This window comes from Ochotona princeps, chromosome 9 (genome assembly GCF_030435755.1).
Source record: "Ochotona princeps isolate mOchPri1 chromosome 9, mOchPri1.hap1, whole genome shotgun sequence".
Classification (NCBI taxonomy): Eukaryota; Metazoa; Chordata; class Mammalia; order Lagomorpha; family Ochotonidae; genus Ochotona; species Ochotona princeps.
In genome coordinates, this window is record NC_080840.1 from 35,855,654 (window position 1) to 35,872,161 (window position 16,508).

At 55.6% G+C, this 16,508-nt stretch overlaps 1 protein-coding gene across 1 annotated transcript; it reads left to right on the plus strand.

Annotated features, from left to right (window-relative positions):
* Positions 1–219: 219 nt before the first annotated feature.
* Positions 220–15,364, plus strand: GDF6 (growth differentiation factor 6). The gene is made up of 2 exons (XM_004580615.2): positions 220–735; positions 14,319–15,364. The coding sequence occupies exons 1-2, from the start codon at positions 333–335 to the stop codon at positions 15,296–15,298; spliced, it is 1,383 nt and encodes a 460-aa protein (XP_004580672.2). The 5' UTR covers positions 220–332; the 3' UTR covers positions 15,299–15,364.
* The last annotated feature ends 1,144 nt before the right edge of the window (positions 15,365–16,508 follow it).

The following is a 16,508-nucleotide window of genomic DNA, read 5'->3' on the forward strand; positions in this document are numbered from 1 at the left end:
CAAGCCCGCGCGCGTCCCGCTGGGGCGCTGCGCCCTCCCGCCACACCGGCTCGGCGCTGCCCCTCTCCTCCCCACACCTCGGGCCCGCACCGCCCGGCCTCCCCTCCCGCCCTCCCTCTTCTCCTCTGCCCTCCTTCCCTTCCCCTCCCCTCCCGGCGAGGGGCGGGAGGGGGCGTGGCGGGCCCGGGGTTTGTGTGGCTGGGACCCGGCTCCTCGCACTCGGAGTCCGCCCGAGGAGCCGGGCCCCGGCCGCTGTCCAGCCGCTCCGAGTCCTTAGCGCCCGGCGCCGCCGCCGTCGCCTCTGTCGCGGGAGACGCAGCCGCAGGCTCGCCATGGATACCCCCAGGGTCCTGCTCTCGGCCGTCTTCCTCATCACCTTCCTCTGGGATCTGCCGGGTTTCCAGCAGGCTTCTATCGCCTCCACGTCGTCGTCCGCCGAGCTGGGCTCCACCAAGGGCGTGCGGGGCCGCAAGGAAGGGAAGATGCCTCGGGCGCCGCGAGAGAATTCCACGGCCCGGACGCGCCCGGAGCGCGAGGAGCCGCGGCCGGAGGACGAGCCCCAGCGGCGGCGAGAGCAAGAGCCGTCCGGCAGGGGTCCGCGCGTGGTGCCCCACGAGTACATGCTGTCAATCTACAGGACTTACTCCATCGCCGAGAAGCTGGGCATCAACGCTAGCTTTTTCCAGTCTTCCAAGTCGGCCAACACCATCACCAGCTTTGTAGACAGGGGACACGGTAAGTGGTGAAGTAAGCGCAGGCCCCCTCGCACTGCAGCTGGGCGGCCGCGCGCCGCTCCGGCTGGAGGAGGCAGCGGGTGTCAGTCGCCTTTCCGCCCGGCACACCTACCTCCCCTTTGCTCCTTTTAAACATTGTTTTACTAAAGCCCGGGTTAAATTTTCCAGTTGTAAAATGCAGAATTTTATTCCAGCCTGCGACTCTCTCTTCCTCGCTCCCGTCTCTCCCCTCTCCTTTCCAGCTCGCTCTTGTCTTTCGCAGAGGGCTGCGGGGTGGCCGCTCCGCCGGCAATCAGAGGAGAGCACTTGGGGCGGCTGGCTGGTAGACGACCAGGACTGGAGAGGGGTCGGGACGGGGATTGCGGGAATCCGTATTTCGGGGTCCGGGGTTCTGCGAGGATGCCGGGTGCAAGGTTGGAGCTGCACGGGCCAACAGGGCGGGCCCAGGGGTGGGCCTTGGGAAAGCTGGTAACTCCAGCCGGCCCCGCGAGTCCCGCCTCCGAGGAGCGACTCCGCGGGCGGCGTCCGGCCGTGCCTGGCTCAGGCGCGCGGTGTGGGATCCTCAGCCTGGCCACAGCTAAGCACCCTCAGGCCTTTTTATTTACTTATTTTATTATTGTTGTTGTTGTTCCCCCTGCCCTCTCTCCACCCTCAGTGTTGCGCGCCCTGTGGCTCCGGGGCCACAGCCTGAGTCATTTTGGCAGAGCAGCCGCAGCAAGTGTCGGGACGGACTGGAGAAAGGGGCTGCTGGGTTTTGTGCGTGCTGCAATCTCAAAGGTGCGTGGATGTGCCCACGCACATTCTTAAACAGGCAGCGCTTCTCTGTGAGCTTCTACCACCTGCTCCTGCTGCACCCCTGGTCCAGGAGCCGGTGCCTGGGTGCGACTACCTGCGGAAGCCCCTGGCCCTTTGCTTCTCGCCGCGAGCGTGGGTGCATGGCGTGGTCTTAGCCCTCCAGGAAACCTCGCTCTCCCAGATCTCAGAAGCTGGAGAGGGTATGGCAGGCAGTAGAAACTCAGTTCCTGCAGAGGAGGGTCAGTAATAGGAAGACCTCAGGAAAGGCAAGGCAAGGCAAGGCAAGGCAAGGCAAGGCAAGGCAAGGCAAGGCAAGGCAAGGGGGTTGAGGGGAGGAGAGGAGTGGCGGGGAAGCTGGAGATTTAGGCAGCTGCTTGCTCTCTATCTTCCCTAGGCTCAGCTCGCGCGCGCGCAACCTTGGCGCGTTTGTAGCCTCCCACTTCTAGGCCGGTGAGAGTGGGGTCAGCCGGGAGCCTACGAGCTGCCCCACCTACCACCTTTGCTGACCACGTTGGCAGGCTAACGATCTGCCCAGTAGCCATGGGCTCTCCCAGGTCTCCAACCCCTAGCCTCTACTTTTACAGTGGCCTTCCTGGAACGCGAGGTTGGCGTCCAGGTTGCGCCGCTCGAGCGCCACTGCAGCCCCGGGTGAACGAGGTGGGGAGCTGCTGAAAGCGGGGAGAGGGGGGAGAGCAAAATCCATGCCGGATATTCCTTGATGATTTTAGGACCACCGAAATCACCTTGGCCAAGAAGTGTGGTTTTTAGGTTCTCCCCGCCACCCCCCCCCGCCCCAGCCCTCGCGTCCGTGCCCGCCGCGCAGCTCGCCAACTCCTTACCCCGGCCCCTGCAGGGCTAAGGTCGCGCTCTCTAAGCCTTCTGTTAATCGTCCGCCTCCTCTACTGGCCCTCACGGGGCGCAGAGGTTCCTAAAATCTCCTAGAAAACGGTTAGAGACTCCTTCCCAAGAGAAAAACTCCCAGCGGTTTAGGCGGGCTGGTAGTGGGGTGTTCATTTTCCTTGCCCCGGAGTAAAGTGGTAGGAATTTCTAACTTCCTCCCACCCTTCCCGCCCTCGGCGCCCAGCAGGCACCTCCATACTGGTTCCTGGTGCCCTGCGACCTTGGTGCAGGGCCAAGGGAACTTTGGGGATCTGGAGTACAACTGTGCTCACCTCACCCTCGCTGGCCCTACAACCCCTCCTCCCCCCGCACCACTCTGCGAGACCCGGAGCGCGTGAGGTAGAACAGGGATTGGCGGTGCGCCCCATTTGCTGCTGTTGCTGCAGGTGATGGTGGTTGTGGGATCTCTGTTCGCGGGCCAAGATCTCCAGGTCAGGAGGACCGAGATCCAAACGTCCTGCTCCAGCTCCAGAATGTGGTCCAGGGCTGGGACTGCTAGCAAGTCACAGCCGGAGGAGATGCGGTGCTACCACCACCTGCACCAAGGCCTCCAAGGCCAGGTCTCCTCCACCCCTCTCCCCCACCCTCATGCCCGGATTCCCAGAGGTCTTGAAGAAAAGCTACTTGTGCTTTGCGAAGGCGGTACGGCTAAGGGCACGACGCCGCCGAGGGGGCAAAGCAGTGCGGGGCGGCAGGCGGGAGGGGCGCGCAGAGCGGTCTGGGCGGGGGGGGGGTGGGGTTGGGGCGCAGGGAGGTTACTTTGCTGGCTGCAGCCCCAGCTTGATAAAGGGAAAGCCTCACTTTCCCTCTCACTGATTTTGATTTGATGTGTCACCAGCGGTGACCTCGGGCTGGACCTTCCGGGGCTTGCTTAGCATCGGGCCCCTCATTGGAGTGTTTCAACTCAGCGATCTAATTGAAGGCTCATGTCATAACACATCAAATGGTGTCTAGTCTCCCGTGATGGAAGGGACCCGCTAGCCGCGCATCCCCAGCTCCTGATGAGAACTTCCGCCCCTCTCACGTGGGGGCCGTTAGTAGCGCCAAGCGCCGCCCCGCTTCAGTAACCCCTCCCCCGCCCCTCCAACCCTTTGTAGCTGAGGCTAAGAGGAAAGAGAAGGAACCCACAGCCTAGGCTGGCCCCATTTGGCTAACTTGGCTCCCTGCCTTGGAGATGTTCAAATAGCCCAGGAGAGTGCAGGCTTGGCTCTGAGCTTCTGGGCGGGGTGGGGAGAGGGAGGGGAAGGGGTTCCTCAGAGGGAGGAGCAAGTGATTGACGTCTAGGGTTCCCAAGCCGCGTTGACTCCCTGTCCAAAGATTGCTCTGAAGTCTAGGGCTGAGAGTAAGAGGACACTCCAAAGGAATGGAGAGCGCCTTCGGTTCAGTGCAAGCTGCGCAGCTCTGCCCTACCCCACTCCTCGACGCTTCCGCCCGCGGTCCTGGAGGAGACCGCTTGCATTTCTGACTACCTCTTTTCATTCCCTTTGCTCTGTGGGCATCTAGGAGGCCCAAACTCCCAGTAGTGTGCTGTGCTACAGTCGGCTACGCGGTTAACTTCATTCTCGCAAGCGTTGCTCAAGAATGCTGTAGTCACCTGTTTCCAAAGAAGATAGGTTAAGCAAATTACCCAAGGTCACACAGCTATGAGGGAGAGCTGACACTTTACTCCAAATCCCAAGTGCTTCACTAGGGCATTGGATGGGTGAGGTAAGGGGCAAGGTGGTTTCTAAAGGGTGGTAGCAAGAAACAGAGTCAGAACAAAGCACAAGGTCTGATAGCTTCTCTCAAGACACAGTGAGCAGTTCAAATGCAAGGCTGCACTTCAGGGTCTGCATGTGTGCTGTGACTTGCTTCCTGCTCTACTCTTGTCACTGGAGCACAAACCATTTTATCGCCAATCTTTGCAGATGCCTTCCTTATGCCATTTTAAGATCATGCTAGATCCATAACGATGAGAAAGTGTGTGCAGGTGTGTAATGTCGCCATCACTGGGCCAGAGTGGTCCAGGATGCTTATAGTGAAATTACAGTTAGTTCAAGAAATCCTGTTTTAGAAGGGCACTAGAACTAGGAACCTGCACCCCCAGCCTGGAGATCTGGGAAAGGCAGATAGAACTTCTCTGAATTCCGCCGGGCTGAGGGATGGAGGCAGGGCTGGTGGTGGCAGCCGGAGCTCCAACTTGGAGTTGTTGCTGTAAGATGCAACGCAGCCAACAAGGTTGGGGAGACTCTGGAGGATGAAAGAAACACAACAAGGCTGAGACCAGATGACTTTGAAATAAGAGTTCTCTGTCCCTCTTTTGTTATTGTTTCAATAGTGCTGTAGCAAAAGAGGCAGTGAGGAGCAGATAAAAACCAAAACGAGATGGGAGCGACCTTCAGAGACCGCGCACCCTAGAAACGACTCTGGGGGTAGCTTGTCCTACTTGTTTGTTGGCTTCTCCGGTTACCTTCTGACTGGCAAATGCTGTGGGGTAGGGCAGGGGCCTTGCGGGAGGCAGCCCGCGGAGGGGGAGCGCGCTGGAAGAGCCGCAGAGTTCCCTCGCGGTTGAAATCTGGAACGTCGTGTTTATGCAAGGCAGCAGGTTTCTCGGTGGACCTGGGCGCAGAGTAGGGTAATAAACGCAGCAACGCTCTTGCCCGGCTCCTGTTGTCGTTGGCAAACGGAAAATGAAATATAAGCAAGGAAGTATTTTAATGGGGACGGAGGGAATTCACAACTGTTAATTATTTGGTGACCTTGTATTCGATTTGTTTGAGTCCCTTATAAAAACACTAATTCAGACCAGACGGCCAAGTGAGGAAGCCCGGCAGAAGGTTCCAATCTAGGCTTTATTTCCCCGGAAAGAGGGGGACAGTTTTGGAAAAAGGCTGCTTCAGTCGTCGAGTGTGCGTCTGCGAGGCGCGTAGGCGTGCCCGCGGATGCGGGGTTTGCACCGCACTCCAGGTTCTCCAGACTCCGCCAGCCGCGCGAGCGGCGGAGGATCCCCGCGAAGCTCCTGATTGGAAATTTGCTTTGCTTTTCTAGTTGGGACGATGAAGACATCTTCAAGGCCACAAACCAACCCCTTACCCATTGGCTTCTTAAATACCAGGTGGTGCCATCCCCATCCCTACGGTGTTAGGGGACGCCATACGGAGAAAAGTAAGACACACACACACACACACACACGTTTTCTGCAACGAGAGTGGGCAAAATAGTTTCCTTGGCCAAACCGACTCACCTGAGGAGGAAGCTGAGCGCCTTCTTCCGCGCCAGAGGGTCTCAGGAGTTTGCACCTCGTTGTTGCTGGGTGCAGCGAAAGGGATCTGGAAAAAATGTGCCCAAACCTTCTGGAGGTTTCCATCATAAAGGGGGCGGGGGAGGGGGTAGGCAGGGAGATTTATCAAAGTCGCAAACTGCGACAGGCCTTAGGAATCCCTCCCCAGCTTCCAAACTGAATCTATTTCCCCCTTCGGATCAGACGAGGAGAAGCATCGTGGGAACCCAGCCGGGCTCGTGGTCGCTGTGTCGCGGCAGGGAAGCCCTAGCGCCACCTGCGCTCCTCCACGGGTGCTCCTGGGTTCCCGCGCATCTCCTGCAAGCGCTAAGCCTGCGGAGCAGGGAATGGGGAAGAGGGTCGGAGAGAAATGTAGAAGAAAGAGAACTCTGTTCCCACCCGACCTGCTGTGTGCCTGGAAGGACAGACCCAATAGAGTCACTGAACAAAACCCTGAGGGTTTTTAAGTAACAAGAAATGCTTTATTCATTTTATAACCCCTGGGGTACTGAATAACCCGGAGGAGAGGGGAGGCGGGTAAGCAAAGCTGAAGGTGGATGCGTTGCGCCTAACCCTTGCTAGGTATAACCCACCCCGCAACCACCAAGTAAGCCCTGGCTGTCTATTTTTAAGTTCAATACCGGTTCAACGGTGGCTCCTGTTTACAGGAGCTAAACAATCCTGGTAGGCCTAATCGCTTCTGAGGTTGCAGCTCTCGGCCTCCCAGGACCGGCCGTTAGTAAGCACTGCTGGGAATCCGAAGGTTGGGTTCGCAGGTGTGGAAACCTGCCCTGAACCTGCGGTGGGAGGCGCGGGGACGCAGTTGCCAGCTAGGCGCGCACCTAGGGGCGTGGCAAAGCTTGGGAGCAGCACAGTGGGCGTGCTAGAGAGGGAAGGGCGGGCCCTGGCCTAAATCAAGCTTGGGCCAAAGGCAGCAACGGGGGCCACGGGGCAGGTTGACTTTGGTGGGAGGTCGCAGACCGTGCTGAAATAACGCGGAAATCGGTACCCCAGCCCTGAAACCCGGGGTCCAGGCTAGTTGGAACGGCGCCTCCCCAGCTTGCTTGCAGGCCGCCGCTTCGACTCTCTGGGCGGAGGAAAACTGGAAGAGATACTGGAGGGTGGCTCTAGCTGAACACCCACAAATCTCTCTTGGGTACTTTTTTTTTTCCAAGATAGACCGGGGTGCGCGCCGCGGAGTCAGCCGCTTACCCCAATCCCGCGCTTTGAAGGGACGCGTCGCTGCGGTGTCTCCCGCGCTTGACTCCTGGTCTCCAAAACCCTCCCGGGGTCCTGCCTAAGACGACACTCCCATCCCTGGCTGTAGAAGGGAACCCTCCTAAACCTGCATCTTTTCTCCCTCCTAAACCTGCATCTTTTCTTCACTTCCAAGTTCTCTAAACCCGCGGCTTGGTCACGTTCCAGCCCGGACAAGGATGGTGTGGCCTCCACCACTTCACACCCTCCCCAGGGAGTCCTGGGTGATCCTACAAGTTAACCGTGCAAGAAAGGTCGCCTGCGGGACCATGTCGAGTCCTGGTCCAGCAAGCCTCGCTCCAGGGCAGGGACCGCAGTAAACAGAGGATACCCAGGGGCAGGCTGCACCAGCTCCGCGCAAAAACGAAGAAGGAGGCTCCTCACCCCGAGCTTGTTGTGATGTCAGATTAAGATTCATGTTGCTGTGCCCCGGGAGTCCAGGGTGGGACTGACGTGTTGCCCCTGAGCTGTCCCTAGACTTGATGTCCCCCCCCCCCCCCCCCCCCCCGGCTTTCCTGCCGCTCAAGAGGCAGCTAGGAAAGTTTCCCATTTAGATCTGTGGCAACCGATTTGCCAAAGAATCTGTTTCATTCTGTTGAGACAAAAGGAGAAGTCTACTAGTTGTACGCAAAGTTCGGGGTGGGGGCTGGCCTGACTGCAGCTGACAACTGTGTGGAGGCTCTGGCCCACGCAGTTCAGTGTTGTCCTGGCGGGGAGAGAATGGGGGAAGATTTCAAGGTTTCCAGTCTTAATCGTTTGCTTTCCATTGAGTGCTAACTTAAGCGCTGACATGGATTTTTCTGAAAGATTCAGGCAGAATGCTAGACATGCTTGGGGACCACAACGGTGCTGGCTTGCAGGGGGAAGAAGGGCACCTACTTGCCTTGAGTTCCTCTGGCCTTTGGGAGAGAGAGAGAGAATGAATAGAGAAAGAGAGGCTGAGAAATGCAGGGCAAGCCACAGGGAAGCACAGAGGAAAGAGAGAGAGAGAGAGAGAGAGAGAGGATCAGTGAATGTGTGGCAGGAAGGTCCACCCCTACACCTTCCCCACTCATGGCCTCTTGGAAGGTGAAGATCGGCAGCACTGGTCCCTTATCTCACACTTGGGACTGGCTCTGTGTGTGGATGGCACCCCCACGAAAGGGCATCATCAAGCAGGGCTGTGTTCAGGTGTCTGCGGGCCGCCCCTACCAGCACATCTACTAGCACTGGCTTGGAATCTCTGCAGCGGAGGGAACCTACTTGAAGTGGAGGTCACAGGTTCACCTGGCATTGTAGGAAGTACAGTGGTACCTGACATAGCATCCCAGGACTGAGAAGTGCCCCTGATTTGGGAGTGTGATTGCAACCCCTATGGACCTGGATGAGCAGGAATCCCATGTGCCTACTTTTTTCTTGACCTGCACTGTCCAACGATGTCCCTTGACTCATTTCTGAACATCTTGGGAAAACTGGGCCCTGTATCCTCAAAGGAGCAGGTGCACAAGTGTGTCCTTCCCTTGGGATGGAGGTAGTTACAATAATACTGGCTTCAGGGACTACTCTAGTGCTGGCTCTGATCTTCACAATAGATAAAGCCAGTGCTCTCATTTGACAATTGGGCACAGGAGGCTGCCTCCCCACGTCACTTAGCCACTAAGTCACAGAGCAAAATTCACCTGTATGCCTCTGAGACGCTAAGCACCTCTATTCAATCCATGTGGTGAACAGTGACTAACATTTACATCCAGCAGTTTTCCTGCACTCCTGTCTCCTGGAAGAGGTCTATGAATTGGCATTATCATCTCTATTTTACAGCAGATGAGGAAGTTATGCAGTTTATCCTTTTCCAAAGTTCAGTTGTTAGCATTCCTTCAGTTCTACTGATATGGAAGTAAGGGCTCTTAGAGACTGGAGACTGATAAAGAAGGAAAGAACTTATGAGGGTTTCTACCAGGCACAGAAGTCTGGGACTGGGCTGGGGGCTGCCAGCCGCAGCACTTGCCATCTTGGGTAAGCTACTCTGAAGCTGTGTGTTTTCCTTCCCAGTGATGCCCTTCTTGGGTGTGGCTTGGGACGCTTACATGTGTCATTGCAAGTTAAAGCGACTCTGCCCAGCACATAGTAACTCCCACACCGGTATTTGCTGTTACAATGATTGTGTTGGGTGGTCAGGCAAGAGCCCTTGGGAGCAAGGAGCAGCACCCTGAAAAGTGTGAACTGTGAACTGTGTGTCTTGCTCCTGAATGCACACTCAGATGAAATGTGATTGAATTCGAATGCAATTGGATTCGAAGGACTGGGATCTCAGCAGGGTCTGACTTGCAGGGAGTGCATCCTTGACAGGATGCCCAGATCAGTAAACAGTGAAAGTACAGATTATCCAGAGGGCAGTGGTGGTGGTTCATTTGTACTTATCAAGTATGCCTGGCTCTATTTCCCACCTGAGTATTGAAGCCAAGAGATCCAGCTGAGACTTCCAAGCTTGGAAGGCTTTCTTCTAGCAAACAGGGAATCCATCTCACCTAGTGTTGCACTGTTCTGAAACCACAGGTCCCCTCTTGCTCCATTGCCAAGTCACGATTTTGCTCAAACAACCCTGGAAGTTGGGACTTTCAACATCTTTGTCCCTTCCTAGTTGTAAGACATCAGGCAAGTTAGTGCCAACCTCAGACACTTGCCCTGAGAATTCAGTGAAAGAGGCTGTCGAAGCTCCAACCATGTGTCCCATGACCTTAAATGCTCAGTGCTGCTGTTAGCTATAACACAAGGAGGCTCAGCTATAAAGACATTTGACGTTTTCTTTGCAAAGACAGGTAGTTATCCCTAGCCATGAGGATGGGGTGAAGATCTAAAAGCACAATGCCTCTTCAGGCTTTTTGAGTGGTTGCCTACAGTAGGGTTGCCTAGTGGGAGTCTGTCTGTGCCTTCCAAGGAAGTGAGTGGGAAGTGAGGCCAGGCAACTGAAGGAAGTTGCCTGGGACTGCTAGATGCCTGTCCAATAGGGTTACTGGGAACTCAGAGGATACAAACATTAGGCACAGGGAGGAGTGGGACATCTGGGAGCTGGGAGTGTGAAGGGTCTTGCAGGTTGGGATTGCTGGAGCCACCTGTGCTAAAGGATAGAAAATCTAACTAGCACCCTCAAGAGGAACCTTGAACTGTGCAGACCTGTCCCAGGGATGTCTTGGGACAAATGAGGTGCTGGGCTTTTCTCCCTTCCAATCAAAGGAAGCTCTAGGTTTTTTGTTTTGTTTTGTTTTGTTTTGGAAACCACCTCCTGGCTGGCCCACAGGAGCAGCCTCCAGTAGGAGGCATCTGGGTCAGCCCTGGAGAGGAGAATCCTGCGATGTGTGCAGTCTTCTTCTTATATCTTAGGGGAGTAGTCAAGGACATCTTTTCCTTTCCATTCTGATGGTTGCATTACTAGCTCCCAACAACCAGGGCTTACTTTTCCAAAATGGCTTTACTTTTCCAAGCCAGTGATTTGTAGCTTCTTTATCCTCTTTCTTTCCTCCTATCTCTGCCCTCCTCCCAGGCAATGAGGTTAAGCAAATGCAGCATATGCAACTTGAAAGATTTATACTGCTAACACTCTGCAAACACCAAATGAACTGGGGTGTGAGCTGTAACACACCAGGCTGATGTAAAGTGAAAACAAAATGAACAGCTCCCTCATGTAGCACTGATCAATTCCAATTTCAATTAAATCCTGTATCCAAAGCACAGGATTCATTTCTAGGATATAAGAAAGCACCACAGTTTGAGATGAAAAATGCGTGTTTCTAGTCATGGGAGGGAGGGCCACTATAGGACTTCAATTCTCACCAACATAGGACTGAAGTTGGGAGGCAGAGTGAAGAGCTGCTTCTGCCCCACAAGTGGTGGACCATGGCAGTTAGGGCAGGCTTTGGGAAGCCAAGTCAGCATTTGAAATACCTGCAGGGTCACAGTATGTGGTGCCCTATGTAGTTCCCAAGTCAAGGCCTCCCTCTGGGCTGTGTCTGTGATGCCTGGCTCCAGAACAGGTCCAGACTGGTGGGGAATGTGCTCTGTAGGTGGAGTTGCACAAAGTGGTCACTCTCATCAGCCATCTGTTTAGGGGATAGGGATTTCAGGATTCTGAGAGAGAAAGCATGTAGTGGAATGGGAAGATAAACTTAAAAGTGGCTCTGGGGCCGGGATGGAGCTAAGGGAGCTGGTGACTTGGTCTACTGATTACTGTATTAGACCCTACCCTGGGTCAGGAGCTCTGCAAGGTCTTGCTTTGTTTCCTCCAGTGGACACTTGCCCCACATGATGGGGCATCCAAAAAGCCCAAGGGCCATGCCTACCTAAATGAGAGATTCTTAAAATGTGCATCTTGTATTGGCAGACTCAGCCTTACTTGGATTCCCCGTGGGGAGGCCCAAGAGGATGCACATCTCTAACAAGTCCTTTCCGCTGCTGATGCTGCAGACTGAGGGACCATTTACAAGTTGAGTGGCTTCGAGAACTCAACCTACTAGGCAAAGCTCTTAGGTACCTGGACCACATAATTTCTTGCTTTCATTCTTCTGAGTTAACTTGCAGGCTCTGGACCATTTCTCTTGGGTCTATCTTCCCCATAGAGGACGGCACTTCTGACATGCACCTGTAGACTTGGGGAGTCTAGGTCTGTAAGTTGGTGTCCAAAGGCATGCTGGCAAGGCCCCTTGGAAGAGTGGGGTGGAGCCTGTGTAGGATGAGAAGGGTGCAGAGTGGAAGCCCAAGTTCCATGCACACTCTTGCCCAGAGCCCTGGAACGGATCAGAGTGAGCCCAAGCTGTTAGACAGGTCCTCAGAAACCCCAAGGCTGCTCTCTCTGCAGAGGCAGGCTTCAGTGCCAACTTCAGCACTGTGCAGACCAAGCATTTACTAACCCACGCGCAACTATAATGATCATAAATAACGAAAATAAATGCAGGCCGATCTCTTTACATTGCTCTAGAGACAAATGGTTCAAACATTATTGCCTAGTGTCCTCCAGCCACTGACGAGTCTCCAGAGCTGTGTTAGCAGGAGCGGAAATGATTTCCTAAGGATGCCTGGCTACTATTTCTAATAATCCCTGCAAATACTGTTTGGATTAAAGCCCTTACTCTGGGCACTCTTGGTGTTTTTAAGCCCCAGTACCTGGACCAAGGTGGGGGAAGCAATGGAGCTCAGGGTCTACTTGCCTCAACCCTGGAATTCAACAGCCTCAAGTATAGATCTCAGCCTTGGTACTTACTAGCTGTCTAACTTGGGCAAATGACTTCATGGCGATTTTCTTTTCTCATCCGTAAAGTTAGCGACAATCCTTGCCAAACAGTGCCTACTTTATGAAACCGTTCTATGTGTGTGGACGAAGACTTAGAAACACATCAGCTGTCACACCATTCAGCACATGCAGCACGTGTCTTAGCTCTGTGCTCTGCTCACATCTCCGGTTTGGGGAGAGGTACAAGGTGGTGGAACCCAAGGTGACAGGTCCAGGAGATCTGGGCGTTGGCTGATCCTATCAAGAAGGAAAGTGTCCTGAATCCCTCCACCTCCTCTCTCTCCTCTTGCTCTCCCTCCTCCCCGGATAGTTAACGTGACCCTGGTCGTTTCGAAGGCCGTGCCTTCCATAAATCAACTGCCTCCAGCAGCTTTTCCCTTTTCACCTCTCTAACCCTTCCCATGGCTCCATCTCAGGTCGGGGCATGTGTGTCAGAGGCAGGCAGCCGGCTCTGCTGTCAGCCAGGAGAGTCGCCGGGGTGTGGCTTGGGCTCCAGAGCCCGTGCCCCCAGGCTACATCTGGATAGCCAGCGAGGGTCGCTCGGCACTCCAGTGACACTTTTACTATTGAAATCGACCTCAGCTTTACTAGCTTCTGGGGGAAAGCTGGGGGGCTGTGGGGATTTTTGTATTTGCTGGGTTGTAAATATTTTATGGGAAGGCAGCCCAGAAAAAAAAAATCTGGTGAGCTTTGTGCCTTGCACACCGAATTGGGGTTGGATTCATGCACAAATGTGTCAAAAATAAAAAAAAAAGTCCAGCTTTATCTTGATCCTGAACAATTGGCCTTGAATTAAAAAATCAAAAAACCCGCTACCTCTGATGTATTTCCAATTTCATTTTCCCCCCCTCACTTGCAATAAAAAGAAATTACCTTTGGGATTAGTTGACAAGCAAGAGAATTTCTGATCCAGGGTTGGAGGAAGGCGGTGGCAGGGATGGATTGAGTGTACATGTGTGTGTCCAAGAGTCCGGGCTTGCACTTTTCCCCTGTTGGGTACATCCAGTTCTTACACCGCAGGCTCTTCTCAGTGGAGAGATGTCTGGTTCATTTGCTCGCTCAACCCCTTGCTTTGGAAAGCTTCCTTCGCTGTTGTTTGTTGTTAAATAGTTACTGAACTGCAGGAAAGGAGTTGTACAGGAATTTTCCCTTCCATCTGCTTTGTTTTGAGCCTGGAAGTCTCAGCAGAACTGCCCGATGGACAGCGGGTGTTTATCCATCGAGTCCGTTTTCAGCAGGACTGCACCTTGAAATCATCTTGGGGCTTAGCAAACCAACAACCACCACCAACAAACAAAAACCACCGGCCCAGGTCCTGCCCTTCGATGTTGATGCAATTGGCAGAAAAACACGGGTAGTTTTTAAGTTCTCCAGATGGATCCAATGAGTAGCCAGAGAGCGGCTACTGCATAAGTTCTCGTTTGCTGACCCACTTGTACTGGACTAGATCTGGTCTGGCTCTAGGCGCCAAGGCAAGTCAGATGGATGTGACCTCCTCCCAGCGTTCCTGGGCTGGTGGAGGGGGTGGGGATAGAGTGTTGCTGGCCAAGACAGTCCACTAGGGAGACAAACGAGTCAATTGTAGATAATACCAAGTGTCGGGAAGATAATAAACCAGGGTCCCGCGATAGTGACAGAGGAAGGCTACTTTGTATCAGGGGTGGTCAGGAATGGCCTCTCGGAGGAGGTGACATTTGAGATGGGAATGCTGAAGGAGTTAGTCGACGGGAGGTCTGGGGGCGGGGGAAATCTCAGCCCAGGCTCACGACCACAAAAGGGCATGTTAGTGGTTTCTAGCCTCTTGGGTGAGCCCCAGGAGAATGCCCCCACCGCTGCCCCACCTGCAGCCCCCAATTTCTGCTCCAGGAGTCTGCTGCTAACCTGGTTCGCCTGCTCCCCGTGCCCCGCACTGGCCCGGCAAGGAGCTGAGGGTGGTCAGGCCCCAGGCCGCGTTAGCCGGACTCCCCGGGTCGGCCAGCTTCACTCTGTCCGTCCCACCCCTCCCCCGCCCCGCCACTCCCTCCCAGCCCCTTTCCTCCTGGGGGTGGCCACAAAGCACCGGGCTGATCTCCCCCTTAAGTGAAACTGACTGTAATTATTTTTTATCTCGCAGACGATCTCTCGCACACTCCCCTCCGGAGACAGAAGTATTTGTTTGATGTGTCCACGCTCTCAGACAAAGAGGAGCTAGTGGGCGCGGAGCTGCGGCTCTTTCGCCAGGCGCCTGCAGCGCCCTGGGGGCCTCTGTCCGGGCCCCTCCAAGTGCAGCTTTTCCCCTGCCTTTCGCCCCTGCTCCTGGACGCGCGGACCCTGGACCCGCAGGGGGCGCCCCCGGCTGGCTGGGAAGTCTTCGACGTGTGGCAGGGTCTGCGCCACCGGCCCTGGAAGCAGCTGTGCTTGGAGCTGCGGGTCGCGTGGGGCGAGGCAGAAGCCGCGGAGGTCGAAGCGCGCGAGCCGGAGTCTCAGCAGCTGCAACAGCCACCGCCGCCGCCCCCGGACCTGCGGAGTCTGGGCTTCGGCCGAAGGGCGCGGTCCCCCCAGGAGCGCGCCCTGCTTGTGGTATTCACCAGATCGCAGCGCAAGAACCTGTTCGCCGAGATGCGCGAGCAGCTGGGCTCCGCGGAGGCCGCGGGACCCGGCGCCGGCGGGGAGGAGGGTTCCTGGACGCCGACGCTGGGCGCCCCGGACGCCGGACCTTGGCTGCCCTCGCCCGGCCGGCGGCGGCGGCGCACGGCCTTCGCCAGCCGCCACGGCAAGCGGCACGGTAAGAAGTCGAGGCTGCGCTGCAGCAAGAAGCCTCTGCACGTGAACTTCAAGGAGCTGGGCTGGGACGACTGGATTATCGCGCCCTTGGAGTACGAGGCCTATCACTGCGAGGGCGTGTGCGACTTCCCGCTGCGCTCGCACCTGGAGCCCACCAACCACGCCATCATCCAGACGCTGATGAACTCCATGGACCCCGGCTCCACCCCACCCAGCTGCTGCGTGCCCACCAAATTGACTCCCATTAGCATCCTGTACATTGACGCGGGCAACAACGTAGTTTACAAGCAGTACGAGGACATGGTGGTGGAGTCGTGCGGCTGCAGGTAGCGGCGGTGCCTTTCACGCCGCCTAGTCCTGGACGCAGAGCACCGAGTGACAGCAGAGAGGCGGAAGAGGAAGCTGGCCTTTCAGGGGCCTGAAAGTAGGGGTGGGGTGGGGCGGGATAGCTTGGACAAGGAGAGCGGGGGGTGGGGGGTGGGAGAGGTGGCAGCCCGGTGGCTCCAAACCTTCCACCTGCCAGCCCCCCAGAGCGAGGCGGATGTTCACACCGTGCCTGGCCACCCTGGAAAAACAAGTCGAAGAGGATTTTATTGTTATTGTTGTTGTTACTGTGGTTTTGGATAACTTGGTGTGTCCTGCAGGTTTTGTTGGGGGAGGGGAGACGCGTACCTGTTTCTCAGCTTCTCCACGGATTTAGAAATGATGGGCTTTGAAAGGGAAGCCACGCGGGAAGAGGAATCATCTTGGACCACCGTGGCTTTGTATGCTTTCTAGTTAGGTCGGGAGGCTGAATGTCTTTCTGGCCCAGTCACAGCCTGTGCTTGGTGACCTCCAAAGGAGCGAGTGTTAGAAAGAAAGGGGAGTTGGAATGGGAGAGTACCCTTCCTGCATTATGTCCGCGGGTTGACCAAGTGTGCCCCGCAGCTTCTCCAGTACCGCGGACACTCCCAGCGCCTTTACCGTTGCGCTCTCTGGAGGGAGAAAAGGATCTGGTATGGCTGGAATGACAAGAATTAGTCCATAGGGAGCCCCTGAAGGATAATGAGGAGCCACCAGCACCGCATCTGACAGAGGGCTGGCACTGGGGTGCGGCAGCCCAGGCCAGCAGTATGCCACCCCAAAGCCCTTTGTGATGCCTGTTTCCAATTGGTTTCCTTAAGTAGAATTTACCCAAACCCAGACATCTCTTTCTAAGGGGAAGATGATTCCCTCCTTCCCCCACACCCCAGTTTTTAAAGAGTAGGAGTAAGGAACAGTATAATTAAAGTAAGAAGAAAGGAGGTAGGTGGAGGGACGAAGACCCCAGAAGCAGATGGGCCCCAGAGTAGGGCAGGGGGTGGGCCCCACGGGAGGGTGGGAGTGCAGGGACAGGGCAGGACAAGGGGAGGGGAAGCATGAAAGGGGACACGAGGCCCAGGTCTCTGAAGTTTCTTTAAAATCTGTGTTCCCTCCCCTCTCTCTGACATTCCTGAAAGATTACCAGCCAGCAATAGCCCAGGGCTCCCCCAAAAGAATTGTTTCAGTTTGTAATTACCAG